The sequence below is a fragment of the Pseudopodoces humilis genome, chromosome 25, assembly GCF_049639895.1.
Source record: "Pseudopodoces humilis isolate 2021_Gansu_Grassland_sample_001 chromosome 25, ASM4963989v1, whole genome shotgun sequence".
Lineage (NCBI taxonomy): Eukaryota > Metazoa > Chordata > Aves > Passeriformes > Paridae > Pseudopodoces > Pseudopodoces humilis.
Window position 1 is genome coordinate 3,555,139 of NC_142224.1, and position 27,514 is coordinate 3,582,652.

The 27,514-nt window shown below is 49.6% G+C and overlaps 1 protein-coding gene across 11 annotated transcripts in view; it reads right to left on the reverse strand.

Annotated features, from left to right (window-relative positions):
* GRAMD1B (GRAM domain containing 1B) overlaps positions 1-27,514 on the reverse strand; it is a 121,889-nt gene that overhangs the window by 6,165 nt on the left and 88,210 nt on the right. For 7 of the 11 annotated variants that reach the window (XM_088066936.1, XM_088066933.1, XM_088066932.1 and 4 more), the window contains 18 exons: positions 26,176-26,199; positions 23,683-23,703; positions 22,740-22,763; positions 15,361-15,445; positions 13,698-13,801; positions 13,480-13,575; positions 13,069-13,149; positions 10,254-10,369; positions 9,670-9,826; positions 8,879-9,068; positions 7,908-8,051; positions 7,185-7,303; positions 5,873-6,015; positions 5,190-5,293; positions 4,247-4,450; positions 3,994-4,084; positions 1,682-1,789; positions 588-705 (listed from right to left, as the gene is read on the reverse strand). In XM_088066936.1, the coding sequence (XP_087923062.1) occupies positions 588-705; positions 1,682-1,789; positions 3,994-4,084; positions 4,247-4,450; positions 5,190-5,293; positions 5,873-6,015; positions 7,185-7,303; positions 7,908-8,051; positions 8,879-9,068; positions 9,670-9,826; positions 10,254-10,369; positions 13,069-13,149; positions 13,480-13,575; positions 13,698-13,801; positions 15,361-15,445; positions 22,740-22,763; positions 23,683-23,703; positions 26,176-26,199 (1,929 nt within the window). The remainder of the gene's footprint in view (positions 1-587; positions 706-1,681; positions 1,790-3,993; positions 4,085-4,246; positions 4,451-5,189; positions 5,294-5,872; positions 6,016-7,184; positions 7,304-7,907; positions 8,052-8,878; positions 9,069-9,669; positions 9,827-10,253; positions 10,370-13,068; positions 13,150-13,479; positions 13,576-13,697; positions 13,802-15,360; positions 15,446-22,739; positions 22,764-23,682; positions 23,704-26,175; positions 26,200-27,514) is intronic. The other 4 variants (XM_088066935.1, XM_005528469.3, XM_088066934.1 and 1 more) reach the window with 3 other exon arrangements.

The following is a 27,514-nucleotide window of genomic DNA, read 5'->3' on the forward strand; positions in this document are numbered from 1 at the left end:
GATTTCCCTTTTTCCCTGTGAAATATTGATGGCATCGTTGTGGTTTTGGGAGTCAGGGCTGGGATGTGCGAATGGGAATGTGGGGCACCAAGGAAAAGGGGTGAGCAGAGCACAGGGAGTTCTCTCTCCTTAGGGAGCTCACATTTAGGGACTTATGGGGAAGCAGCTCTCATTTCTGGACTGTGCTCTCAGCAGCTCTTTTGTGCTTTTTAGGGAGCACACCCTGAAATTCCTGGCTTTGTGCTACGAGAGCGTGTCCCCCTCCTCCCTGAAAGCTGCAGCAAATCCAGGGTTCAGCCAAAACCAGTTTGCTCCCCAAGCTGGGATGACAGAGATTAGATACCAAATGTGCCAATGTAAGATTTTTAGCCCTGTAGGGTTCTCTCCTTGGTGTGCCTGGACCCCTCTGATGGCAGAGAGCAGCCCTGGCACCCTGTGACAGCCCTTGTGGTGCCACCACCAGCAGGGGAGGACCTAAAGGAGCTGGCACAGCTGAGGGGCCGTGGTGGAGGCAGGAGATGCTGAAGGATGGGGAGCAGGACAGTGACACCCTGGTCACAGCCCTGCCTGGAGCTGTGCAGGCTCACCTGGTCCAGAAGCATCACCGAGGATTTGATGATCTCGCGCCATTTCTGCAGCTCTGAGTCGTGGTACTTCTGCTGGGACTCCAGCAACTGGGCCCATTCTGTCTGAGACTGGGGTAACCTGCCAGAAAAACACAGGCAAGAGTCATAAAACCCCATCCTTCGTACAGAGATCTCTCTTTATTGTGAGGAACAGCTGCACTGGCTCTTTTTTCCAAGCCTTTCCCTTCAGCCCCATTTAAACCCCCAACACGGAAGTGAGGGGAGTGGAATCAGGACAGGTGGGAGCATTCCAGGGGCTTGGATGAATTCAGATGCTTCCACAGCACCCGTGGCTGCAACATAAAAATTACCCATGTGGAGCCACCCACATAATTCCAGCGCTTGCACATCACACTGTGCAAACAGGACATAAGTTCTGTACTTAAACGTTATTGTAGTAATCTAAATAAGCACCAGAGAAAGATAAAATCACCTGAAGTATTTATAATCATTTAAAGTATCTATCCATGGGGAAGCAGCAGGGCTGGTACAGGGAAGGTAATTCCCTTTCCTAATGAGGAGAAATGACACAAATGGAGCAAAAAAACTCTAATGCAGTGGTAGCACATGGCTATGAATGCTTGAAGTTAAACCCAGTGTAGCAAGGGAGCGACTGGGACTCCAAAAAAGGGACACAAAGGGGACAAAAACACCTCAGAAAAGTGGATGAAGGATGTTTTCAGCATCTAAAAATAGACCAGAGACCATTCAGGCAGGACATGCTGCTGATATCTGGACCCACACCTTTCAAAACACAAACCTAACAGCCCAAATTCTCCTGAGTACAAAGGGATCATTCTAAGGGGCTGTTCCCATAGAGAGGGAAGTTTGTCCATCCAAGGAGGGGAAGGGACCACCTCATCCCAAAATCGCTGAACATTTATTTCTTCACAGAGCATCCTCTGCAGCCTTAACTCTGCAGCTGCAGGGGAAATGCACAGGGCCCCTCAGCTCCACATCTTTTACACCAAAGTGAGAGCCCAGAGCTCTGGTGTGACGGGAAAGCCTCTGACATCCAGGAGAAAGGAGGAGAGCCCCGGCAGGTGTGGCTGTACCTCTCCTGCAGCCTCAGGCCCTGCCACGCCGTGAGCGTCTGCGTGGTGTACTCCAACATCCAGAGCTTGTAGAACAGCATCATGTTGAGAATGACCAGCAGCACCAGACTGCAAAGGAAGCAGGAAAAGAGCCAGTGTAGGAGCATTTCACAGCCCACTGCTCGCCAGGAACACCTGGGACAACAGCCAGGCCTTCAGGAAGGTGTCTGAGGGCCAGTCCATGCTGTGAGTGGGGATTTAATCGGAGTGAGCAACCAAAACTTCACCTCGTGGAAGAAATGCGTGAGCCAGGAGGACAGAGGCAGACAGACAGACAGGGGTGACAGCTCAGACAGAACAGGCTGGGTGAGTGGATGCACTGAATGCAGAGAAAGGGAGGGAAATGGGAGAGTAAAGAGGTAAAAAAAGAGAGACACTACCTGAAACAGATCCTAATGGGAGCAGGGAAGAGAAAAGACGGAGCAGCTGCAGGTTAGAAACGGACTGACACAAACTGGGCTGAGAGGAAGAGGCTCAGACACTGCAGGAGGTACAGGGGGCAGGAAGAAAGGAGCAGAGGGAAGAGAGGCAGGAAGGACAGACAGGATCCATGTGCCTGCACTGCTGGTGAAGTTCCCTCACCACAGCTGAGCTCCTGGGGACGGCAGGTGGCCATGCAGGCGCTGCCTGACACACACACACACACAGAGTTCACATCCAGCCTTCCCCATTCCCACCCCTGGCACTGGGAACACACCCCAGCCATGCCCTGACCAGCTCCTCTTGATGCCTTCAGTTTTATCTTTCACAGTTTCCAGGTTGTGCACTGGTCCCTAACTCTGAACTCCACACAAAGTGTCAGCAAGTTCTCCTCACAGCTCAGGCACACACAACAATCCTTCCCCAGCCCCACAACCAAGGGCAGCGCTGCAGCTCCAGGCCCAAAAAGCACAAGCAGCAGGGAATTGAGGAGAGCAATCTGGGAGGATGGGACTGCATCACCTGCAGCTGCAATTGCACAATTCACCCCGAGATGGAAATGGACCAGAACTGATCCAAGGGTGAAACTCCTGAGCCGGGGCCCATCTTGGGTGGAGCCACGGCCGGGCTCTTGCAGTGCCCAGGGTGATCCTTGGAAGAGCTTTTAATAAATCCCTGCTTTATTCCTTTAACTCTGGCCAGCCTCTGCTCCAGGAGCCTCTCCAGGCATCACTCTCACCCCTCACCACACAGGGGCATTTCTGCTCCTCCCCAGGAAGAGATTCCAAAACACCAGGCTGGTGCCTGGCTCTGAATAGTGCAGTTATTTGGCTGGAAGAATGGTCCACTATGGCCAGCTCAGTCAGGCGGATGGCAACTGGCCAGAGGAATAATCTGGAAACATCACAGAGGGTTCTGTGACCCAAGTGAAGCTCTCAGGAGACCTTGGAACAAAGCTTTGGTACCTTCGTGCTACATTCTCATCATGACAGTACCTTACTGCACCTCATTTGTCACTGGCTGGGTGCTGCTGCAAACCTCTGCTTCTGTGCCCCCTCTGGCACCAGGAAACACAAAAGGAGCTCAGCTGGAGCTGTAATTTCAGCACTGAAACCCCAGCTCCTCCCCACCTCTCTAAAAGCCAGGTGCAGCTTAAGGAAAAGCTGGGCCCAAGTCTGAAAAGCCTGGATCACTGTTTTAGTCTGTTCTGCTCCACAGCACGAAATGAAGCCTGCCCTCAGCCCAAGGGCAGAGGAACAGTAAAAACAGTGAGTTCAGGTATTAAAATGAGCCACAGGGACATGAGAGGCTGATTCCCAGCTCACTTGGAGAGCACATCCCAGCCCGAGACCACCGATCCTGAAAGGTGTGGCAGGAAAGAACCCCAAACCAAACAGTTTGTGCTGCTGAAATCACACCAATCTCTCGTGCCTCAGGTGTTTTCTTTACTGACTGTGCAGAAATCATCTCTGAAGGGTCCAGCTGCTTTCTGGCTGTACCTCTCATCAAAATCACTGCCCAGTTTTTCTGTGTGTCACTAAAAATCTGTAAACTGCATCCCTGAAGTAAAAAAATAAAAGATAAAATGATTCTACTTGTTGGATTCCTCCTCTTGTAGGTATTGACTCCTCTCCTCTTGCACAGCTGCCTCGGTCCTGATTGTCCCTGTCCCAGACAGGTCCCAGATCTGCCTTTAGGGACTCCCAGAACAGATCTGCAAAGCCCATGTTTGGCTAAAACAAGGGCAAAACCACAGGGAGAGGAGAGAAGGGACCACAGAACTCCAGGAACACAGATAAACCAAAGGTGTTCAATGCTGACTGGGAAGGAAAGCAGAAAAAGTCATCACTTACACAAAGCTGATGACAAGGAGCAGCTTGGAGACACTCTGCAGGTGGAAGCCGCTGGGGCTCTCCTCAGGGATGTGCCGTGTCTGAGTGGAACCTGAGGAGATGAGAAGAATTTGGGATGGGAAACAGGGAAAGGCAAGCCCCAATCCTTTCCCCCCTACCTCCACCTCACCCAAACACCCCCAACACATCACAGCCCCTGTGTGACAAAGCCCCTGTTTGTCCCCTCAAGGCTGTGGGGTTTGCAGCTGCTCACCTGCCACGTGCTTGATTCGATGGGCAACCTCCTCATCCGTGGGGGTGGTGACGGGGCTGAGCACCTCCTCCAGGTGTGGCACCCGCAGGTGGGCGTGGGCGCGTTTCCGCCGGCGCACCGTGGATTGCTTGCTCACCTTCTCTTTGGGGGATTGTCTGTGCACCTCAGCCAGGTACGTGCTCTCTGTTTTGGTCAGCTCGCTCTCTGCAGCACCAAGGGGGAGCGTTAAGAGGTGGGGTTTTGAAGAGGGAGAGAGGTTTAACCCCTCTGCTGTGATGCTTTAGGATTTCAGCTTTTCTGTTTCTCACACATTTGTAATCCTGCCGTTCCTCAGTGTGGAACTCCAAACTCCACACACACTGGGAGCTGCTGCTTCCCCACTTTGGGCAGACACAACAATTCCTCTCCAGGCCTGGCAATCAAGGACACCTCACTGCCTCAGGCCCCAGAGATGGAAACAAAAGGGAGTTGGGGGCAGCAAACTTGGGGGAAATTCCTTCATTCCCTGCAGCTGGAATTGGGAGATGAACCCCAATGTGCAAATGGACCAAACTTAGAAAAGTGTCAAACCCATGACCCATGGTCCATTTTGGGTGCAGCCCCTGGGGGGCTTTGTCTGCCCTAAATGCACCTGAAGGCCCTTCAATAAATAGAACTGCTTTTTATCCCCTTAATTTTGTCTGGCCTCTGTTTTTAGGTAGCCCAAAAAGGCACCAGCTGGGCCAAAGAGGCTGGCAGAGTTTGAGAGATTTGTGCTCCACATTACTCACAAATTTTATTAAAATTTGACCTTCAACTGCCTGGCAGGGAGCAGGATCTGATGCCCTGATTAATTCCAGCAGGTATTCTGGCTGTGGTAGCCCCTTTCCTAAGCCACCAGAAGGCTGGATCCTGCTGCCCACTCCCAGGGAAGCACGAGTGCCACTGTCACTGCCACTCTTACCCAAATGACGGAAATAATCTTCCAGGCCGCTCCAAAAATTCTTCTCAATGAAGGATTTCACCAGCCCCCAAGGCTGTTTTCTGTAGCGTAATTCTGTGGAAACCCTGTGAGGAGAAAAAAGGTCAGTCATTCCCCTGGGTTTGCTTCCTAGGGGTGATGTCAATTCACAGTTTTTGTCAGTGTAAATCCGGGAAATAATCGTGTCCACTGTTATTTCTGGAATGGTCTCAGCCCTTGACGTGTCCAGAGGAGAAGCACTGCTGGAAAAGTCCTTGCAAAGGCAGGAAGGGCCTCTCCCAAGAGAACTCCACGACCATTTGGATTATCATTATTGAAGTCACACGGATACAGCTTTGCCCAGTACCCAATTCCTCTGCTTCTGCCCCCAAAGCACAGCCCCAGGAAGTTTATCCTGTTGCTTATCACAGCCTGCAGTGATAACAGGCTCTGCAAACCCCTGCACCCAAGAGAGAGGCACGAAAAATCTGTAAATCCTCTCCCTGATGCAGCTCTGCATTGATGCCAACCCAGCAGGTGAAAATCCTGCCCCTACTCTTCCTGACAGCAACATCCCAGCAACAGGACAAAGAAACAACCCCTTCAACCCCTCCTAACACACCCAAACAGCAAAACCCCCTCCCCAGGGTGCCTTTTGCTCATCAGGAACTCCCCAGGAGAGGTACCTGAGTCGGCTTTTGTTCCTGGCAACACGAGTCAACGTGTAGCGGTTAATGGTGTAGAAATAATCGTGGTAGGGGACGTCGTGGGTTAGCACCTCTGCATCTATGACATAGCACTCGCTCTCCTGGCTGGCTTTGTACATTGTCTGCAGGAAAAACAGCGTGCAAGGCAACTCTGAGCGTGGCTAGGACACAAGTGGCACCTTCAGCAGCGCTTTGTGAACAGGAGACACCCCTGTGGCCCAGCCCTGCCCCTGCAGCTCTGCTGTGAGCAGCTCACCCCGAAGGGAAGGCAGAGGAAAGCAAGGGTTTCACCCAGATGCTTCTGTTTTAAAAGGGCACTCAGTTCCAGCCTCCAGGATTTTGTGTCAGAGGTGTTACACACCACGTGGGGAGACCTTCCCAAGTGGGACCTCCTCGGCTTGTCAGGGACCCACCTGAGCTAAAATCAGAGGTTTTAGAGTAAATTCCAGCTAATAAATCTTCTAGCATGAATTATTCTGTGATTCTAAACACCATAAAAACACATAATTTTGTTCTTTTAAGAGCTGCTGATGTGCTTTTCCCTTTGATCCAGAGCAAACCCCACCCAGCGGACAGACAGACAGACACAGAGAGTGTGCTGTTCCCTTTGCTCTCCCTTTTCCTTTCTGTTCCCTGCACCTTTCCTTCTCTCCAGCACCTTTCCTCACACCCTCACAAGTCCCACCTTGCTGCTGGCATCCTCCTCTCTGAAATGGGTGCTCAGAGCCCTTTTCCTGGCTCCCTCTTAGCAATCCCTAAAGCTCACTCTCAGTATTTCCCCTTGGCCACATCTCTGGATGTGGAAAGAGGCTTTTCCTCCCTCTCCTGCTGCAGGTCCTGCTGGATACAGCCAGCCTGGCTCCTCCCAGTGCACTGCAGATTTTCCCTTTTTTGCCTTTCTAAACAGATCCTCTCACTGTCCTCACCACAGTAAAAAATCCACAACACCCTGCAGAGCTGTGAGGAGGACTGGTCAGGCAGTACCTGACTTCCTTGAGTAGTATCTGCTGGGCTGAGCACAGCTCAAAAAACACCAGTTTGGGCGAGAAAAACATTGTTAAGATGTGCTGCCTTGCTCACAAACTCAGCTGCTTCTGCTGGGGAATTTGTGGTGCTTCCATTGCAAGCGTAAGATTAACTATTCATGGCTGCAGTGGTACTGGGCAGCAAGTTAAATCAAGGAAAAGTGAACAGGAAAATGGACAGGGACGATGAAAACACGCTCAGGACAAGAAAAGAACTCTCAGAGCAGTTTCTGCAAGCACCCCAGCCCTGCTCCACTGTCCCTTACCTGAGTTTCAGTGACTGTGGCAGTTTTGGGGGCCAGAGGGTTGGTGAGGGTGATGGTGTACAGGATCACTCTGGTCTGATTGCCATTTTCCTCCTTCTTCCAGGGGTGAAAGATAATGTCTGAGAGGACAAAACAACATTCCAGTCAAGTAACTGGGGAGGGATCTGTGGTCAGTCCCCTGGGGAAAGGGATAACCATATAACCAAGCTGGGGATGGGATTTCCTTCCCTTTGGGGAGCCTGGCTGCTCTAGAGCTCAGTGTGAAACTAAGGGCTCCTGTGCTAAATGTGAATATTTTCCCCTTTTTCAAGTGCAGGGCAAGGGGGAGAAGCTGGGGATTCATCTCCTCCAGCAAATCTACAGTTAGAGGGAAAGGAAGACTCTGACATGCCAAGGGGCTCTCTCTGCAGCTCTGTCCATGCCATTTCAGGTGTGGAGCTGGAAGAGCTTCTGTTCAGTTCAAACAGTTCAAAACTGTTAAGTTTTGAACAGAGGATCAGGCCTTAGGTGATGATAAAAAATAAGAAAATCAGCTTTTTTTCCATTAAAAAAGCTGTTCCAGCTGTTAGAGAATGAAACCAGATGGGCACACAGCTCCTGCCTGCTTTTGGTTACCGCCAGCACGGGGCACGCTGTCCCAAAATGTGCTCAGAATGTCACCTGAGCAGAACAAATTTCACCTCTACAGCCCCTGTGGCAGCTCCAGCAGCAGCAGCAGCTCACCAGAGAAGCGGCGCTGCTCCATGAAGTCCCTCTGGAACTGGGAATCAGTGAAGAGCAGGTCGTAGAGCTTGTCCACGCTGAAGTTGAACACCTCGTTCACGTACTGGCGGCCGTTCAGGTCCTCGTAAAACGCTTGGACTTCCCCTGTGGGGAAAGAGACCCTCAAGGTCCAGCCACGACCCTCCAGGATGATGAAAAATGTGCTTCCACAGCACCAGGACCTCAGTATTTCCAAAAGAACCTACAGGAGGGACTTCAACCCTTTTCCTGCACTGATCCCAGGGCACGAGTTGGGACATCAGAAGGGATAATTAATTACACAGCTTATTTTAGGGACATAATGATGCCTTAAGTTTTAGCTTTCATATTTCTCAGATTCTGCCCAGCCCAGTGTGCAGCTCTGAGCCTCACATGAGGTGTCAGTGAGCTCTCTTCACAGAGTGGGCAGACAAAACAATTCATTTTCCAGCTCAATACCAAGGACAATCGTTACAAGTTCCAGGCCCAAAAGCAGGAACAGCGCTGGGCTGGAGAGAGAAAACAAGAAGGGTGGGACTCCATAACCTGCAGCTGGGACTGGACAATTCACCCCAATATGCAGATGGACCAAAACTTATAAAAATGTGAGATCTCGTGACCAATCATCCATTTTGTGACCATTTTTAGGTCCATCTTGGGTGCAGCCCTGGCCAGGCTCTTGTAGTGCCCGAGGTGTGTCCTTTAGGGCCTTTCAATAAATCCCTGCTTTATCCTGAAATCTGTCCAGCCTCTGCCCTAGCTCAGCCTTCCCCAGGCATCAATCCTATAACTTTTAGGCACATCCTAAAATTTAGGCACATTCACTTTCTGCAGCCCACAGTGGGAATTCTTTGCATCTTCAGGGTGCAGGAAAGGATTTCAGTAGTGACCATTCCCTCCCAGGGAGGGATGGGATAAGGCTGGAAATGGCCCTGATGGAATTCCCCAGGTACCTTCATCGTGGGTGTCTGAGGAGTCACTGAGCTCAGTGGGAATGTCTTCGTTGTCATTGAAGTCCAGGGAGGGGGAGTTCACAGGGCCAATGATGTCGATCTTCTCTCCCATGATGTTGGCAATGCCAAGGTCTTTCTCCACAGGACTCTCTGCCACTGCCTCCTCCTCTTCTGGGAGCACTCCATCGAACTGCAGCAAGGACAGGGCACAACAAGGGCAAGATCAGCACCTGGAAATGGGCTTTATTGCAAAAAAACCACACATCTGTGAGCCAATTTCTGAATATTTGGCCTTGACATATCTGGAAATTAAACAGAGAGAGGAGGACAATTGCCATACAGTGTTTGTAAAACCTCCCCTCAAAAAATCAGTGTTCAAGCTTTGGACACCACCAGGGTTTTTGCTCAGACAAGCACAATATTGTCCAACCCTGCTTTTGCTCCTGAACAGGCTAAAACAACCAGAGGAAACATCTGAACAAGGCCTGCTCTGCCATAACTCCAGGAGGGTACACACTGGGAATAACCAGTGGAATATTCCAGGAATAACCACTGGGAATATTCCAGGGAATAACTGAAGGCAGAGAAGAAATTATAACACTTTAATGTCCAAGACTTTTCACCCAGAAGTATAGAAAGAAAAATGTTCTTGCTGCTGAGAGTCCCAGTGACAAAAGGACTGAAATCAGCAGCAGCGGAAGAGGAGCTGGAGAACGAACAGACCTCCCACCATCCACTGCTGGATTTCAGGGAAAACAAATTCCTGCTGCCAGGGGAGGGAGAAAACTCACGGAGGCTGGGGCTTCACTGCTGCCTGTGGAGGTCAGGGTGCTGGCAGTGACAGATTTCTTTGGCAGCTGAGGGCTGGCTTCTGGCTTGGCCTCCATGCTGCTCTTGGAGGAGCTGTCGTTGACTTCATTCTCCTCCACGGGGATTTCTTCGCAGTAGCTGGGACGCCACAGAGAACACAGGTTTTTATGGTTACCCCTCTCACAACAGCTACAGCTGGACACACAGAGCAAGTGAGAATGTTTCTATGAAGTTTCCAGGCTGTCCAGAAGCTCAGTGCAGGAGAAAGCAAGCCCCAGTTTTCTGGGTGTTTACACAAGGGCTGACAAGCATCAGCGGTTTCTGGCCACGCAGCTCTGCCTGGCCTCGTGACTTTGGCATTTCTAGAACTGCTCAGCTGGCTCAGCACTCATTTCAGTCCCTCCCAGCTTCCATGAGGAAACGCTCCCCTTCCAGCTCTTTAGGCCCCACACACTCCAGAGCAGCCAGCTGCCAGGATGTGTGAGGGCAAGCAGCACTCGGAGGGGTTCAGCTCATCCTGCATCCCGCAGCTCCCTCCAGGCACAGCTCAGCCCTCCCCACTCACCCCATGGTGTTGAAGTCATCATCAGGAGGCACGTAGTCTTCATCATCACTGGTGAGCCCCAGCTCGTTCCCGTAGCACTGGTGGACAAAGTGCCAGAGCTCCTTTGGGCACAGAGGCTGCAGCAGGGGACACACAACATCACACGTTTGCAGCCAACAATACCAAAATACAGCGAAATTACCATTGCTAAAGGATGTTCCTTGCCCTGAAAGGAGAAGGGAGAGATTCTGATCCTTGAGGTGAGAGCCCTTCCGTGGGCTCAGCTCTGTGAAATTCCATTTCATGGAGTTTATCATTATTTATCTGTAATTACATATTTTTTCCTAAATATATATATATTCATACATCTATATATTATATATTAAACATATTTATAGATAGATATATATTCTATATAACAGATATATTTATATATTAATATATTTATATTGTATGTATATACATAATATATAATATATAAAAATTATAGAATATATTTTATATATAATAATCATATATATTTAAATACATATTTAAGTTATAAATGTATATAGAAGAGATAATATATATTGTATGTATTTATATATAAAATATAAATATATATTATAAATTCCATAAAGATATATTATTTTTATTATAGAATAAATATGCAATCATATGCTTTTATTATTATTATATTATATCTTATATCTTATATATTTATATTATATATTGTATTTTTATATTATATATTAAATATTATATATGTACATTATATACTATGTATTATATAATGTGTATTATATATTACTTATTATATATTATATATATTATTATTAATGATAATGATAATGATATAATAATAATAATGATAATGATAATGATAATGATATAATAATAATGATAATGATAATGATAATGGTAATGATAATGATAATAATAATAATAGTAATAATAATTTAATCTCTGGGCTAGAGATTATGCCCCCATTGAGCACAAACAGGCCCTGTCACCAATAATCCTCCACCATCAGCCCAGGTTCTGCCCCAAAATCTGACACTTTGATTTTCCCATGCCACAGCCTCCTGTTACTTACAAAAATATCAGCAAGCTACAGCCAGAGCAGCACATGGATGAGAATTCCCACTGCTGGAATGCACTAATGGAAACCCTAAACCTGCATTTCCCTCCACAGATACTTTTCCCACCTCTTCTGCTGTGCCTCCATTTAAAATCTGCTGCTCCACCAACCCCAAAACCTTATGAGGTTTTTTTTTTTGTCCCCTCCCTTCAGCTTTGTTTAAATTAAAGCTGCCTGAAGAATCCCAGCTGCAGGGAAAATGATCTAAAACAGCAATGAAAAAAAACCACATTTCCCGCTGCAGTTTGGGATCAAAAGGAGTTTGTGTCACCAGACACCCCTATGAAAAGTGAAAAAAGTGAAAAAGAGAAAATTAATTATCCAGACCATTGAGAAAAGCCCAGATTTTAGGGATGTGGGTCAGGGATCACCACATGATTCTGACATGAGGCTCTGGAAAATGGGGCAGGAAAACTTGTGATTTAAAGATGCAGTACAGGGATGAAAGGGGATTTTTACCCATAAGAAACTTATGACCAATGACAAAGATTTCTTGGTAATGAGGGGAAACAGATCCAGTGAACTTTTTCTGAGTTGCTGGCTTGAATTTCTTCCCATAGTAACTGCATGGGATAAGGCAGGAATTTTTTCATCTAGCTCCCCACAGCAGGAACTGAAAGCATGGGGAAAAAAAGCCTCTAATGAGGAATTTTCATCCAGAAAAATCTGTCTGTTCCACCTCCTTCCCACACACATTAACTCACATCCATGTCTTATCAGGAAAACTGCACTCAGCTCTTTCCCCCCTCTTCCTGCCAGCCAGGGATCCCACACTTGGAAAAAAGAGCTCTGGAAGTGTTTCCTGTGTTTATCTCTGTCTCAGCTCCCATTTGTCTTGACCTTGAGACCAAGGGCACTGAATTTCCTTGGGAACTTCCAAAGGGCTGCTCAGGTTACAGCCGGTGGAACAACACAGCCTGCCCCAGGCAAGGTGATCCTTTCTCCTCCTAAATCCTGCCCCGATTTAAGGACAGGCTGTTCCTGCTGCCTCATTCCCCCAGCCTGCTCTGAATTCCAGCCAGGCCACCCCGAGGTGCTGTAACATCAGGTTTGCTGCAGCAGGGAGGCCAGAAATACCCTCCCCACCGTGGAACAGATACTCGGATCAAATACAGGATTTCCAGGGCCTCTGGCGCAGCAGGAGCAGATTTATTTTAAAATCCAACCCACTGAGCCCTCAGCCAGTGCACTTTGCACCCACAGCTGCTCCCACTTGGATTTGGGATGCCTTGAACTCTCATTTTCTGTCCTGTCTGGACACCCCACACTTCTGGAGCTCTGATTTGCTGAGAGCTCTGCCTGCACAGTGAGTTACTCCTGCTGCTTTCTGAACTGCTTTCTTGAGGGCTGCTCCACTGTGGAATTGCAAACTTCAAAAAAAAAACTTCCCTCCTGAGACCTTGATTCCTCAACAGAGGCAGAGTGGCACCCACTGTGCATGATTTACCCCCGAAAATGGGTGATTTACCCCAGAAAATGGGTGATTTACCCCAGAAAACAGGTGATTGACCCCAGCAAAAAATTCTCTGCAAAAAGAGGGAATTGCATCTGCAGTCCTGAGCCTGCTCTGCCTAAACACTTGTGTTTAATGTCCCTACTCCCTAAACACTTGTGTTTGGTGTCCCTGGGTGTTTTTTTTCAGTCAGAAGTGATGCTCCTGCCCATATCCATCACCACCCTTCCGTCCCAGCCCAGCCCTGGGGTTTCTCTCTGTACCTTGTCAAGCAGAGCATTCTGCCAGAGTCTGAACATCATCATGTACGTCCTGTCTCGAGCCCCAAAGGAAGTAAAAAAGTGCTGGATGGGGAGAGAGGGAGAGAAAAATCAGTTCAGAAAAAGCCAGAAAATAGGAGAAGAACACAACAAGGCTGTTTGGGGTCACTTTCCAGCTGGAGTAAGCCATCCATGCAGCACAGAGTGAAGCTCATGGAGAGGCCAGAGGCTCTCACCAGGGACTGAGCACTGACACAGCCCTGACAGAGACATGCTGCCGGAAAACCTGGATATTTTACCTGGCCCCCACATCCGAGTTCCAGCCTCAGCCCAGCTCAGCACAAGCCCTTTTCCCAGTTTGGAAAAACCGCCCCCCACACACTCCCAGCCACACAGGGGTGGAGGTGGAGGTACCTTTTCAGTGTCAGTGCAAACTTGGATGGCGTTGGGAATGAGCCGTGCTGTCTTCTCCTTGGTCATGGAGCAGATGTCCTTCAAGCGAACTGTCAGCTGCAGCAGGGAGGGAGAACACCAGGAAAGGGAGGAACTGGTGAGAGAGGCAGCAGGAAAAGCCCTTCCAAAGCAAACCTGAGCACGATGCCAGGTTTAGGGCAGCAGAGGAAGAGCCTCACCAGTGTTTCCCAGCGGAAGATGTTGCTGTAGAAGCAGATCCAGTTCTCGGAGAGGTAGAGGCGGCCCTGCAGGAGAATGTCTCGCTGGAGAGCACATGAGTAATCTGTGGGAGCACAGCACGTGGTCAGTGAGGAGCACAAACAGCACAAAATGCAACTGATGCCTTAAGACTTTTGCCTGTTTATTTTTCAAATCCTGTGCTGAGCTAGTGGATAACTCTAAACTCCATATAAAGTGTGAGTGCTGTCCACACATCTGGGTCAGACAAAACAATTCCTCTGGGCCTGGAACTCAAGGACACCCAACAGCCTCAGGCCCCAAAATGTATAAACAAAAGTGAACTGGGAGGAGCAAACTGGGGGTGTATGACTTCATTATCTGATGCTGTAACTGGAGAATTAACCCCTGATATGTAAAAGGAACAAATTTGTAATTGTGTGAAAAACTTGTGACCATTGTCCAGCCTGGGTGCAGCCCCTTGGGGAGGCTTTGTCTGCCCTTAATGTACCTGAAAGCCCTTCATTAAATACATCCACTTAATAATTAAATGCTTTCAACTTTGGCCTCTGTTCCTAGGTAAGCCTGAGAAAGGGCATCAGGACAGCTGGAAGGTGAGGATGAGCAGCAGCATCAAGAGAAACCACTCAACACAGCCAGGCAGAGGCAGGACCAGCCCCAGCTGCTGCTGTTTCCTTCAAGGGCATGTCACAGACAATCTCTCCCCCTGACTGCTGATCCTGCCTCATCAGCTGGCCACTCTGCAGCATCCCACCTGCTATTTCCAGATTTAATCTGTCTTTTCCTTTCTGTCACTGTGCATTCCCCCCCGCCCCAGTTCAAGTGTCCCAAACGATTTCTGGGGCACAGGAGGGGATCACCAGTCATGGAAGACACAGGAGCAGCTGTGAGGGGAGGTTTGGGAAGGGCAGTCATGTGTGAGCAGGGATGTTGGGAAAAGGGAGGAAAAAGGGAAAGGAAAAAATCCCATCATTCCCCACCAAATGAGGAAAACCCATCATAAAATGCAAAATCCACTGGAAATGGGGCTGTGCCTGGGCTTCAGGCAGACAAAACAGGTTTGTTGTCAGTGGCAGTGTCTGGAGAACGAAAGGAAGGAGGGACTTCACAAACTGTGGGGTCTGCTGGGAGACAAAACGAGCACTGAGAGATAAAAGAAACAACAGGAAGGATCCCACTGATTGATGACAGGAATGAGGGATTTGTCTTTGCAAACAAACTGTGGGTCTGCTGATGAACAGAACTGGATACTGAAAGATGAAAGGAACAATGGGAAGAACAAAAAATTCCGGATGAATTCCATTGACTGACACAAGGAAAAGAAAAGGGGGGGTACACATTAGAAGGGGTCTGTATTGGGTGATTTGGGAAGTGTGTACCTCTCAAATACCTCAGCAAATGGGTGAAGAGAGGGAAATGTGGCTGGGAAATTGGGATAAAAAGGAGGCTGAATCCTCCAAAAATCTGAGTGACGCCACAGGAAACGCCCCATGGCCTCTCCCTTTATTCCAATGAAGTTACAGCTCCTCTGTCTCCTTTCTGGACACAACCCTCTGGTGTTTGTGGATGAATTTTCCCACCAGCAATGAAAACGTGGATGGATCTGTGCTGCTCTCCTGCCCAGAGCACGGCAGCTGGCCTTACCTACGATGAGGCGCTCCGTGTCCGGGAGCTGCTTGAAGAGTTTCCTGAAATCCTCGTTCCGCTGCTTGTACGTGGGGCTCAGCACCTGCAGACAGAAGGGGCCTGGTGAGGAGAGGGGCAGCCAGGGGAGCCGGGGCACGGAGTGGGAGAGACGGGAACACCTCGGGTGCGGGAGGAGAAGGGGGTCAGAGGCACTTACAGAGAGCCAGGAGCTCCCACCACAGCCCAGCCATGGGATGGTTTGGGTTTAGTGCAGGCAGGAGAGGAAGAGGAGAACCTGACTTGGAAGAGCAAGTCCAGGCTAGAAAGGCTGCAGCCCTGCCTGCAGAAGCAGAGGAATTCTCTCTGCCTGCAGCCCTACGCTGACGAGGTACGAGGTGTGCTCTGCTGGCATCAAACACCTGGCAGCCCCCAGGAACGGCACAGCTAGCCCAGAAAACAGGGGGTTCACCCCAGAAAAGGCAGGATTCACCCCAGAAAAGGCAGGATTCACCCCAGAAAAGGGGTGATTTACCCCAGAAAAGGCAGGATTCACCCCAGAAAAGGCAGGATTCACCCCAGAAAAGGGGTGATTCAGCACAGAAAATGGGTGATTTACCCCAGAAAAGGCGTGATTCAGCACAGAAAAGGGGTGATTCAGCACAGAAAATAGGTGATTTACCCCAGAAAAGGGGTGATTTACCCCAGAAAAGGGGTGATTCAGCACAGAAAATGGGGGATTTGCCCCAGAAAAGGGGTGATTCAGCACAGAAAATGGGGGATTTGCCCCAGAAAAGGCGTGATTCAGCACAGAAAATGGGTTACCACAGAAAACAGGGGGTTCACCCCAGAAAATGGGTGATTCACCCCAGAAAAGGGGTGATTAACCACAGAAAAGGGGTGATTTCCCCCAGAAAATGGGGGATTTGGCCCTGCCAGAGGAGCTTGAGCACCCACTGTCACCGAGAGCTCAGGATTCCCCATTCCCACTCCTCTCCCCACCAGGCAAACACAGCCCCGTGTTCTCTCAGGGTCTGAACACTTCAGTGGGGCTCCAAAAATGCTCTCCCAGGGACTGAACCATGTCCTGCACTCGTTTTGTGTCCTGGCCTCGGGAAAGGGCTCAGGGAACACGGGGCTGTTGGCTGGAGGGAGATCTGGCTCCTCTCTGGGGTTCATGATGTGACTGTCCACACCTCCTACACCCCGTGCCAGCTCCTCCCGACAGCCACACCACCTTCAGAACAGAGGCAGCTGCAAATTCACATCTCCCAGAGAATCTGCAATGTTCCTTCTCCCACAAATGCAGAGAAGGCGGCACCTGGGGTACAACCTTTTCCCTCTTTATCCAACAATCCTGCTCCAGAGGCACTGATCTCCTAGGGCAGAAGGCTGGGAGTCTTCCAGCAAGGGCCCCAAAAATCTGAGATTAGAGAAGGCAGTTTCTGCTTCACAACGGCGGTGGAGTCACAGGGGTGGGAGGAATGCTGAGTTTATTTAGAATTAGCCTCACAGCGCTGCCAAATGCTGTCAGATGGCGGCAGATTTGATGTTGGTTGTCAAATCACAGACAACCCCTCGCCCCCAGGAGCATTCCCTGCTCCTCACAGCGACTCAGTGGACTGGAAACAGAATATTCCAACGTCAGCTCGGCACTTCCGAGCCTTGCTCCAGCCCCGTGGGCCCAGAGGAAGGGATCTCACTCCGAGTAAAACCTGCCAACCAGCAGATGACAGAAATATCAATTTAACTTACCAAACTCCCAGCCTGAACATCTGGAAAAGATCTTGGACTGAGATGGGCTCCAGCAAGAGCCCAAGGCCAAGATTTCCAGGAACAAGCAGCCCGGACGGGGAAAGGGGATTATAACCCCTGCAGGGCTGAGCTCTGGGCTCAGTGCAGCCCCGCTCAGCAGAAACCAAGACCTGTCCTAGCAGAGGCTCTGCTCAGCCCCAGCAGCTCTGCCAGGGTGCAAACAGCTCTGTTCAGAGACACTCACAGCGGGGATTTCATCAGATCCAGGGCTGGTATTTCCTCGAGAGAAGTCCACAAGTCCCTCCAGGTCCCACCGCAGCCACGGCAGCTCTTGATCCAGGAACAGATCCCAGAGGGAGCCGCACTCCAGCAGGGAATCCATCTCCTCCCCTCAGCACTGGCACAGCTCCCCGTGTCCACTCAAACTCTGCTTTTCCTGCTCCTTGTTCGTGGCCAAAGAGCTGCAGCAGCCTGGCAGGAGTTTAGGTGCCTTCCCCTGCTTTCCTGCCCACATCCAGCTCGTCTGAGGCAGCCCCTGAGGATCTGAGCGAGGATTTACCCTCCAGAGGACTTTTCCCAAAGAGGTTCATGGGGGTGATGGTGCTGGCAGGCACCCTCTGTGCTGTCCTGCTGCAGCCTCAGCAGCTCCTGGCTGTGGGCATCCCCTGCAGGAGCAGGGCAGGTGTGTGCAGGTGTGTCCCCAGGCAGTGCCCAGCAGAGCAGGACCCAGCCCCGAGCAGCTCCGGCCCCGCTGCGACTCACGCGGCTTCCAGGACCCGGCGGGAAGGCAAACAGCTCCGAGCTCGGCTTCTCCCCCTCTTGGGGAGCAGAAAAGCGGCGATTCTGACTCCTCAGTGCCCACCCCGGGCTCTGCCCTGCAGTCCCTCTCTGCTCTCGGTGCTTCTCATGGAAGGGGAAGATCCCAAAATGACTCGCGCACGCTTGGAGTTCCTGGAGCTGGGGAATTCTGGCGGCCAATGCCCTGCAGTAACCCAGCCCTGCCTCCCAGCAGATGTTTCCTGTAATGGAAAGTTGCTGGACAGAGTGTGCTGGGGGAGGCGTGAGGGGAGCCAGGAGACACCGGGATGGGGGCCCCTGTCCCCGCCATCCTCAGCGCAGACTTTGCTCTCCCAAACACAGCTGGGAAGGACTGGGCTCCCATTGATCTGCCCACACTGACTGGGACAGCAAATATTTCTAATATTATAATATTTAGAAAAATATTAGGTATTTCTAATATTATAATATTTAGAAAAATATTAGGTATTTCTAATATTCTAATATTTAGAAAAATATTAGGTTTTTATAATATTAAGAAGCACCTGAAAGAGACAATTGGTGTCTTTTCACTGCTCAGGTCAGTTAAAAGAAGAAGAAAAGTACCCAGGCACGTGATAGATAAAAATAAAGGATGTGGCAGGGAGGAACCAGCCATGGGAGACCCAGACAGGCAGAAATCTGAGGGGCTGCACCACTCCTGGGTGCATCTCTGAGCCCACTCTTCTCAAAGAGTGTCTCTTCTCAAAGAACAGTGTTTTCCAGGATTCATTCATTAGTCAGGATACTTTGGAAATGAAGGGATTCCTCCAGGGAATGAACTTCCTGCAGGTCCAGGAGATTGTTTGGGGTGCTGGCACTCCCTGTGCCCCCCTGCTCTGAGTGCCAGCCTCTCCAGCTCCCTGCCCAGGTGTGGAGGTGCCCAGGTAAATGCCCACAGCAGGGCACTTACAGAACATAACACATATAAAATAACACCAGATCTGCTCAGCTGTGAGCAAACACTGAAATAAACCCCTGGTTCTTCCAGAACTGGGCACACAGGTCTCAAAAAAGCACCAAGCAACCAAGGCAGCCCCTGCAGAGGCTCCAGGCCAGGGCTGCACTCTGCTCACTGACAAGCTCTGCCAGTTTGGCAGACCCCCAAAACCATCGCTGCTGCTAGGGAGCACAGAGGAGTCTCCAGTCAGCACTGCATCCATCTGCACCCCAAGGTGAGGAAATAGCTAAAAATAAACCTTTCTGTAGCCTGTGAAGGACAAAGAGTTGGCATTACAGCCACCTGCACTGCTTTGCTGGATGCCCCTCTTGGCTGGGAACTCTAAATGGGATTGAATTAAGGAAAAAACCCACCCCCAGCCACCTGCCTTTGCAGAGATGAGGGCCAGTGATGGGAATTCTTCGAAGTGAGGAATTCCCAGTGATGGGAAGAGCTGACCTGGAGCTGGAGGCAGCAAACATTAACTCCTTGTTAATAACATTAACAAACATTAACTCCACTGCAAACAGGGACAGGACAGCAGTGCCAAGGTGGGGGAATTGCTCCGTGGGGAAATGGGGACACAAGGGCCACTCCCCAGGGTGACATTTCCCTGTTCCACACAAACGAATCCCCCACGGGAATCTTAAAGCAAACATTGCTGGAGGATGGGACAGGACAGGGAAGTCTGAGAACACAAAACCTGAGGAATGTTGAGTTTTGGACAGCACAGAAAGCAGGGAACAGAGATGGCAGGAGCCACAGGGGAGAGGGGAAAGGAAAACCTCATCTAATTTTCAGGACTGATGGACTTTTATGATATATGTTGCTTCTGGAAAACCACTGGAATAAACAGAACACGTTCCCTGCTTGTGTGGGAGAGTTTAGACCCCGCTGACAGCAGGGCTGACAGGAAAAACCAGCAAAGAAAGTGGCCACCTGTCCAACAGCACCTCCTCTAAAGCCATTCTGGTTGCTCAGATTTTCCATCTTTTTCCTTTTTCTCCCTTTAAAAGTGAATGAAAAGAAGAGGAAGATGCTTCAAAGTAATCACTGGCCATCTGGGCTGGAAAACGGATCTGAGTTCATCATCACACGAGCTTGCACCAAAAGCTCACTGCTAATTCAGTGCCTCTAGAACCCAGCAACTCAGCCAGGCTGGGAATCCACACGCTGAGGTCATGGAAAATCTGACAGGATGAAAAGTTCCTGCAAGGCAGGGAGTTAACATTGCTGCAGAAATAATTTGATGGAATGGTTACTGGGAGTTAAAAGATGATTGTGCTTATTTACAGAGAAAAGGGCTCTTCAACACCTTGCTCACTCCTCAGGACTGGATTTTTGCATTAAACTCCATTCACGTGATTGCTGCTGCTGGGGGAGGCTCAGCCTGACACCCCTGGGAAAGGTGTTCCTGATGTTCCCCTAAAAACACCATCATGCTCCTGATGATCCCCTAAAACAAGGCATAATTCCCCTCTGCCTTTATAGGGAATGTTTTACTCCTTCCAGCAGCTGAATTTCCTCTCCACTGTGGTACTCACGAGGTCTCCAGGAAAAACCCAGCACTGTGAGACCAGCCAGGGCTGATTTCTTATCAGTCTTGTGATGTCTGGTCATTCTTCAGAAGCTCAAGAGCTGCTCAGAGTTCCCACAAAGGCCCTTTGCAGCATCACCCTCCACCACAGATCCTCAGCCAGCTCCTCCTGCACAGCCTTTCCCTGCTCTTTTCCCAAAGGAAAACCCTGGGCTCTCCCCTTTACCTGCCTCCCCACTGGCATTTTGGGTTTGTTTTTGAGACTCTGAGCTCCTGCCAGCCTGAGGGCTGCCCTCTGTGCAGAAATTTGTTTGCAGAGCTGCAGGAGCTGGGTTCCTGTCCCTGTCCCTGCAATCCTCAGCGCAGACTTTGCTCTCCCAAACACAGCTGGGAAGGACTGGGCTCCTATTGATCTGCCCACACTGACTGGGACAGCAAATATTTCTAATATTTCAATATTTAGGAGCACCTGAAAGAGACAATTGGTGTCTTTTCACTGCTCAGGTCAGTTACAGGAAGAAGAAAAATATTCAGGTGTGTCATAGATAAAAATAAAGGAATACAGAACAAGGCAGACCTTGGGATGTAAACGCTGAAGTGGAAACCTCATGGATTTAAATCTCACCTCTATCCCTGTGTTTCCTCTAAATTTCAAGACCATCTTATTCATTCTCTTTTCCAGAGCGTCCTCTGGATTCTCTTGGTGCCTGGTGCTGAATTTAAGAAGCAAGCCTTGCTACAGAGCAGCAGAAATGCTGCAGGATATTGAGACACACACCCTAATTTAGGAACAGGGAAGTAGAAAATTCACAGCCCAAGTGAGACAGAATGAGGCAGGAAAACCATGGCAGATCTGCCAGTCTCAGGGCCCCAACTGGGACACGGAAATGAGAGATTCCCACGCTCAGAAATGGGGCCCTTTGCCCAAAACCCAGAGAAAAGAAGGAGAGAGATTTTATCCCTGGCAGCAAAATATCTCCAGTATGTCTCTCATTTTAATGACATCTGCAGGGTGACAAATGCCTTCTCCCAAGTGTTACTGACACCCCACAGACAGAGCAATTCCTCCTTGGTGTCCTCAGGGAAGCCAAACACAAATTTCCCAACCTCTCCGAGCACCTCGGGTACAGAGTAAGGCACATCTCTGCTTCAGCAAACAAAACGACAAAGGAAGTTCAGTTTTAAGGTCTGAGGTCTATTTTTGTAAATTATTTTAAAATAATAAATTCATTAACATTAATTCACCATGCAGACACGCAACACAACTGATGGCTAAACCACAAGTGACCAACAGATCTTTTCCCCCCTAAAAACCACAATATTCCCAAGCCAAAGTCTCCATGTACACAATTCCTCACTAAAGGCATGAGAAGCACCTCAGGGATTTTTCCTTTCCACTGGAAAGCTCTTCCACCACGATGACAAGAACACAAAGCAAACCCCAAAAAGTCTGAGTGCATTTATTCCCAAACTGGGGTTCTCTTCTCAATCTCACAGTGCACCTGCACCAGAGTTTGCATTTGTCCTCTGCAAAGCCAAGCAGAGAAAGCACAACCAGAGAGAGGGGCAGGTCTGCCAAACCAATCCATGACCTCACTTCACCCCTTTCCTCCCAATTCTCCACGGGGCAGGGATGGCAATCCCAAAAAAAGCACTGGTGGGATCGAATGGAGAACACACAAGGCAGGAGAAGCTGGTGGCAGCTTAAGGAAAAAAAAAAAAATAGAGAAAAAGGAGTCCAGGAGAGGGGAAAGGGAGGGTTCCAACTGGCAAAGAGGAATGCAGTGCTCCAGAGACAAGAAGACCAGTTAAAAGCAGCAAAAAAATGAAGAAAAACTGGTGATGCACTGCAAATCTTTGAGGGCCATGTGCTCTCTGAGGCAGGGATTGTTTTTTGGGCTGGGTTTGCACAGTGCCTGGCACACAGAACAGTGTGGAGGGTGTTTGCTCTGGGCACGGTGGGGTTTGTGTAAAATGGGAGTGGGGGGAAGCCAGCAAAGGGAATTGTGAGGTTTCATGAAGAGGCAGATTCATTTCTAGAGCTGCTCCCAGAGGGGAGGGGAATGGAGGAATCAGAATGGTCCAAATGGAAGAGAAACCCTGCCTGGAAGGAGCTGGCAAAGGGCAGCTCTATCAAAGAGATGCATTAGCAAATTTTTTAGGGAAATAACACTGCCAGGTAGGACTGACTGACTTCCTGGAGTCTGTGGCTCATCCATATTTTCACACTGCTGCTTTTATCTGGCCAGAATGTCTCTGCTAACTAGAAAATGGGTTTGTTTCATTTTGTTTACAAAGGAAAATAACGGGGTGGGGTGGGGAAAACCACAAAAAAATGCAGCCAGTGCTTACTCTCCGGATGTACTGTCTCTCATGCTGAAAATATATGGAGGAAAAACAAGAGAACAGAAAGATAAGATAGAGAGGACATGAAAACACAAGAGACCCACAGAAGCAGAGCACAGCAAAGCACCATGCAGCAGGGAACGGAGCTCAGCAGCTACAGGCAGAAGCAGTAAGAGCCAAAGTCACCTCTAGCCTGGTGACACAGTCAGGGTTTGGCAGCAGCCAGGTCAGGCCCAGGCATCTGCTCAGTCCTTATCTGCCACTTCTCCACCAGTTTGGCCCACCCTGGTTTGTGCTTTATTCTCAAAGGTCCCTCTGTGCCCCTGAGAGCTCGTCCTGCCCGTGCTGTGCTGGCACCCAGCGGGCTCCTAACTCTGCCTCTCCCCTCTGGCAATCCTGACCTCGCTGTTGCAGCCAAAACCTCGCATTTCTGACAGCTGCAGGAGCTGTGCCTGACCACGGAGGGCTGCTGCATTTGCCTATGGCTGCTTCAGAGCCTCGACCGTGCACAGGTGACGCCGTGCCCAGAGCGGGGCCGCTCGTGCTGGCAGAAGGAAAAAACACCAAGGCAGAAGCAAAGGGTGGTTGGTGTTTCTCCAGGGTCGGTAGAGAATGATTCCTCTGTGGCCCCTGCACCGCCCTGAGAGATGCAAAGGCTTTGCAGGGTGGCAGCTCTGTTTGTCCCCACGTGTCCCCACATCCCCCGTGCTGAGCCAGCGGGGCTGTGAGATGTGGGGAGCACCACCAGAGTGACCCAAAGGACAAAGCTCCTGCTCTCTGTCTCTGGCATCCCTTCCCTCAGGATGTCAGGCCTCCTTTGCCAGTGCTGAGCCATTCCCAGCTCCTCCTGGAAATGGTCAGAGTGCCCCGGTGCCCCTGCAAAGCCCCTTTGCACCTTCCCCCCGCCCAGCCCCAGCCACCCAGGGACAAGAGAAACGGGAGTACTTACATTATACCAACTCTGGCTTTTCTGTAAGGACAAAATAAAAGAGAAGCATTAGTTAGCACAGAGATCTTAGGATCAAAAGGAAAGAGGGACAGAGAAAGCAGGTCCAATCTGGTTTGGATCATTAGTGGAGTGAAAGTGGGATTAAACAGAAGATTTCAATGGATTTCACAGTGTGGTCTAACAGAGTTATCCCAAGTTACAGGAGCAAGGGACAAATCCAGCAGCAGGAGTCTGGAACAGGAAACAGTTCAGGCCAAGGTGTGCATGTCCACATGCACACACACACACAGACATGCTGCCAGCTTGTCTGCAGACCAGCAGTGCCAGCCAGCGACAGAGGAGCTCATCACCATCATCACCATCACCATCATCATCATCACCATCACCATCATCATCATCACCATCACATCATCATCACCATCACATCATCATCACCATCACATCATCAGCACTTCCAGCCACCTCTTCAGGGGCTTCATTCTTCCACTGGCCAGGTAACAAAACTCTCACTGTCCTGGACAGCCCCCCAAGCACTGCTAAGGGCAGGGACAAAGCTCAGCTCACAAAATACAAATGTCCCAAGAGTATTTTGAATTTCAGAAGGGAGACACACGCACACAGAGCCAGGAAAAGTGCTGTAGAGAATCCCTAGAGAAGCTAAGCAAGGGGAAAAAAAAAATAAAAGGCTAGGATTTTTTTTTTTCAGCATTTCAGTGGAGAGTGTTTTGCATCATCTGCATCTGTGATTTTTTTTTTATATATATATATATGTATGTTTTTTCCATCCTTATGGCATTTCAGATGGTTGGAGAGGACAGACCCCACGCCACACTGGAGCACACAAAAGAGCTGGCTCAGCTTGGAAAGTCACTTGGCAGTTTTCAGCTGGAGGTGAGGTTTATCTTCACAGGGAGAGGAAGAAATGAGCTCCCCTCTCCCACTCCAGCCAGGCTGGCTTTCCATCAGCAGGACACTGGGCAGAGCTGCCAGGATAAACAGGAATCCCCTTTTTTGGGGGGGATTTCCCTCAGGGCAGTGAAGCCTGGGGGCACCAGAGCCTTTCCCACAGCTCCAGCTGTGCTGTGCCCCTCTCCCAAACACTTCCCATTGGTGGGAGCTGAGGATAACACTCAAGGACAGAAGCAATATTCCACTGCCCTTCCTCCTTTGAAGCCATCTTGCTCCTGACCTTGGAGGATTTTCCAGGCTTTGCACTCGGTTTGGAATAGGAAGGGAAACATTCTGTGCTGTGCCTCACCGCAGAGGCTGCGGGAGCTTCACTGGGAATTCCCTGGAATATTCACAGGGACACACAAAGTGCCTGTGCCCACCAAGGACACACAGGGTGTTCTGCCACAGGAAAGGAGGAGAAGTGTTAATGAGGTCAGACTGGACCAGAGATTTCGGTGAAGATACAGGGGCTGCTCTGTTCCCACCCCTGGATCTTCTGCTCCAAGTTCCCTGTGGCCACTCCAGCCACAAAACCTCGCTGGATCCCACTCTTGGAGCCATCATTTCTGAAGGATCCTTTGCAGAGCTCCCAGACTCTAATGAAAAGCCCCACACTAACACAGTACACAGGCTAAAATACAAAATTTTTACATTTTTTTCCCCAAATCCTGGGGGAGGGAGATGAGCTGAGGGACTGAACACAGAGTATGGCTCATATCTCACACCCGTTCCTCCAACCAGAGGAATTTCCTCTTACTTCCCACTCCTTTCCATACTTGGCCATACCTGATCCATTCATAAAGGATTGGGTTGAAGTCATCCCTCCCTGCAAGTAGGACGTGGAAAAAAGCCTTATGCAACCCAGTCTACACTAAAAAAAGAACCAGGGTAATTAATCTGAACCGTGCACACAGCACCTTGTCCTCAGGAGCACAGGGCCTGAGATGGAGCGATTTTCCTGCAGATTTGTTTTGCCATCTGTCTGCTTTAATGAGCAAAAGGCGTAGCTCAGAAATTCCTGGGATAAAAAAAAAAAACCCCTCATAATCAAACTATAATTGGCACAAGCACAACAGAGGCACTGCTGTCACTGTGCCTTCTCAATCAGGGTGCCCATGCTGTGGTGTCAGCACAGCCCAGCAGCATTTCATCTCTGCTGCATTCATTGCAGGAACTGTAATTTTTTTTCCCTCCTCACACTTGAATTTCCCTGAATCAAGGGTCCTCTATAAAGGAGCTCGGCAAGTTCTTCTTTAAGCTCTTCCACACAAAAAAATTATAGTGACATCCGTAATTATGCTGATGTCCGTGATTTTAACAACATCCTTAATTATACCAACACTCAGACTTTGTCTTTTGTCTCCACCAAGTTCAACAGACTTGTTCAAAGTCCAAACAACCTCAGCCCTTAAATCTCTCTTCTATTTTATCTTTTCTTTAAGCTCACTGAGAGGGAGATGCGAACTGTGAAAATCAAGAGACAGTAAAATGGAGAGGAGGGGGGAGAAAAAAGAAAAAGAAAAAGGAAAAACATATTCTTACTTTGAGCAGGTTAAGTCTGTCATACTGGAAAAAGAAACCATAAGCATTAGAACTGAAAAGACAAAATAAATAAGTAGCAGAAGGAGGGGGTTGCACACAGACAGGGAGAAGATGGGACTGGCTTGCAGAGACAATGCTACAGGAGCACAGAGCAGAGCTCGTGGTTACAAGGGGCCTGTAACCAAGAAGAGCTTTGGAGGAATGTGAAAAACGGGATATTTTCTCTAAGCCTTTAACTGCTGCCTCTAACCAGTCATGATTTAGTGCCCTGACACCTGCGTGCTCTGCTAGGGAAGGTTACAGCTCTGCAGGGCACACGGGTCGCGCACAGAACACCTCCAGAACTCCACCCAAATGGTTTCTACCTCTCAGCATCACTGGCAGCAGCACCACAACTCACTCCTTGCTGCTCCCAGGGGAACAGAAACCTTTTGCCAAGTGAATGGCGTGCCACAGAGCTCTAGGAGCATCCCTAAATCCCCTTCACACCTGGGATAGCAGAGGCACAGAACCAGAGCTCGGAGCAGATCCCAGAGCCCTCTCTCCTGATCTGTGCACTTGCAAAAGCTGCGCTGCCCACCCGGCTTCTAAATGGCCAGAACTCAAGGAAATTGATGGAATTTATTCCCCAAAGCCTCACCCCAGCCCCAAAGGATCAGAATTCATTGCCTACTACCTCAAGGGGGTTTGTCCCACCCGGTGGGAGGGGTGAATGAGAAGACACAGCCAAACTCTTCTCATCGTGGCACACTGGGAGGACAAGGTGCAACAGTCATAAGCTGCAGTAGGGGAAATTCTACTTGGAGAGGAGGAAAAAGCCTGTTCACAAGAGTGGTTAAGCACTGGAGCAGGGGCCTGGCCAGGCTGTGGGATCTCCAGCCTTGGAGGGCTGCAAAATGTGGCTGGACGAGGGTTCAGACCAAGCTGATTTAACTCTGCTTTGAGCAGGGGCTTGGGTGAGAGACCTCCTGAGATCCCTCCCCACCTAAACTGTTCTACACCCCCCAGGACCTGCACCAAAATTCACATTTTCCCCCTAACTTAATGTTAACCCTCAGCATTCACCATTAGCTACAGGCATTGGGAAGAATCTAAAGGAAACCACTTTTATCCTTGGGCAAGAGCAAAATAGTTAAAAAATACATATTTCATCGTTGGCTACTAGCAAAAAAAAAAAGATGGGTTTTTCCTGGGTTTGGAAAGCTGTCCCAAAAAGCTGACTCAGACCCTGGTCTGTGGCACAGATCAAGGTGGCAAAGGCAGAAAGATTCCCTTGGGATGCAATTCCAGTGCTTAAAAACTCCTGGCGGAGCACTCCCTCTGACGGCAGCGCTGCAGC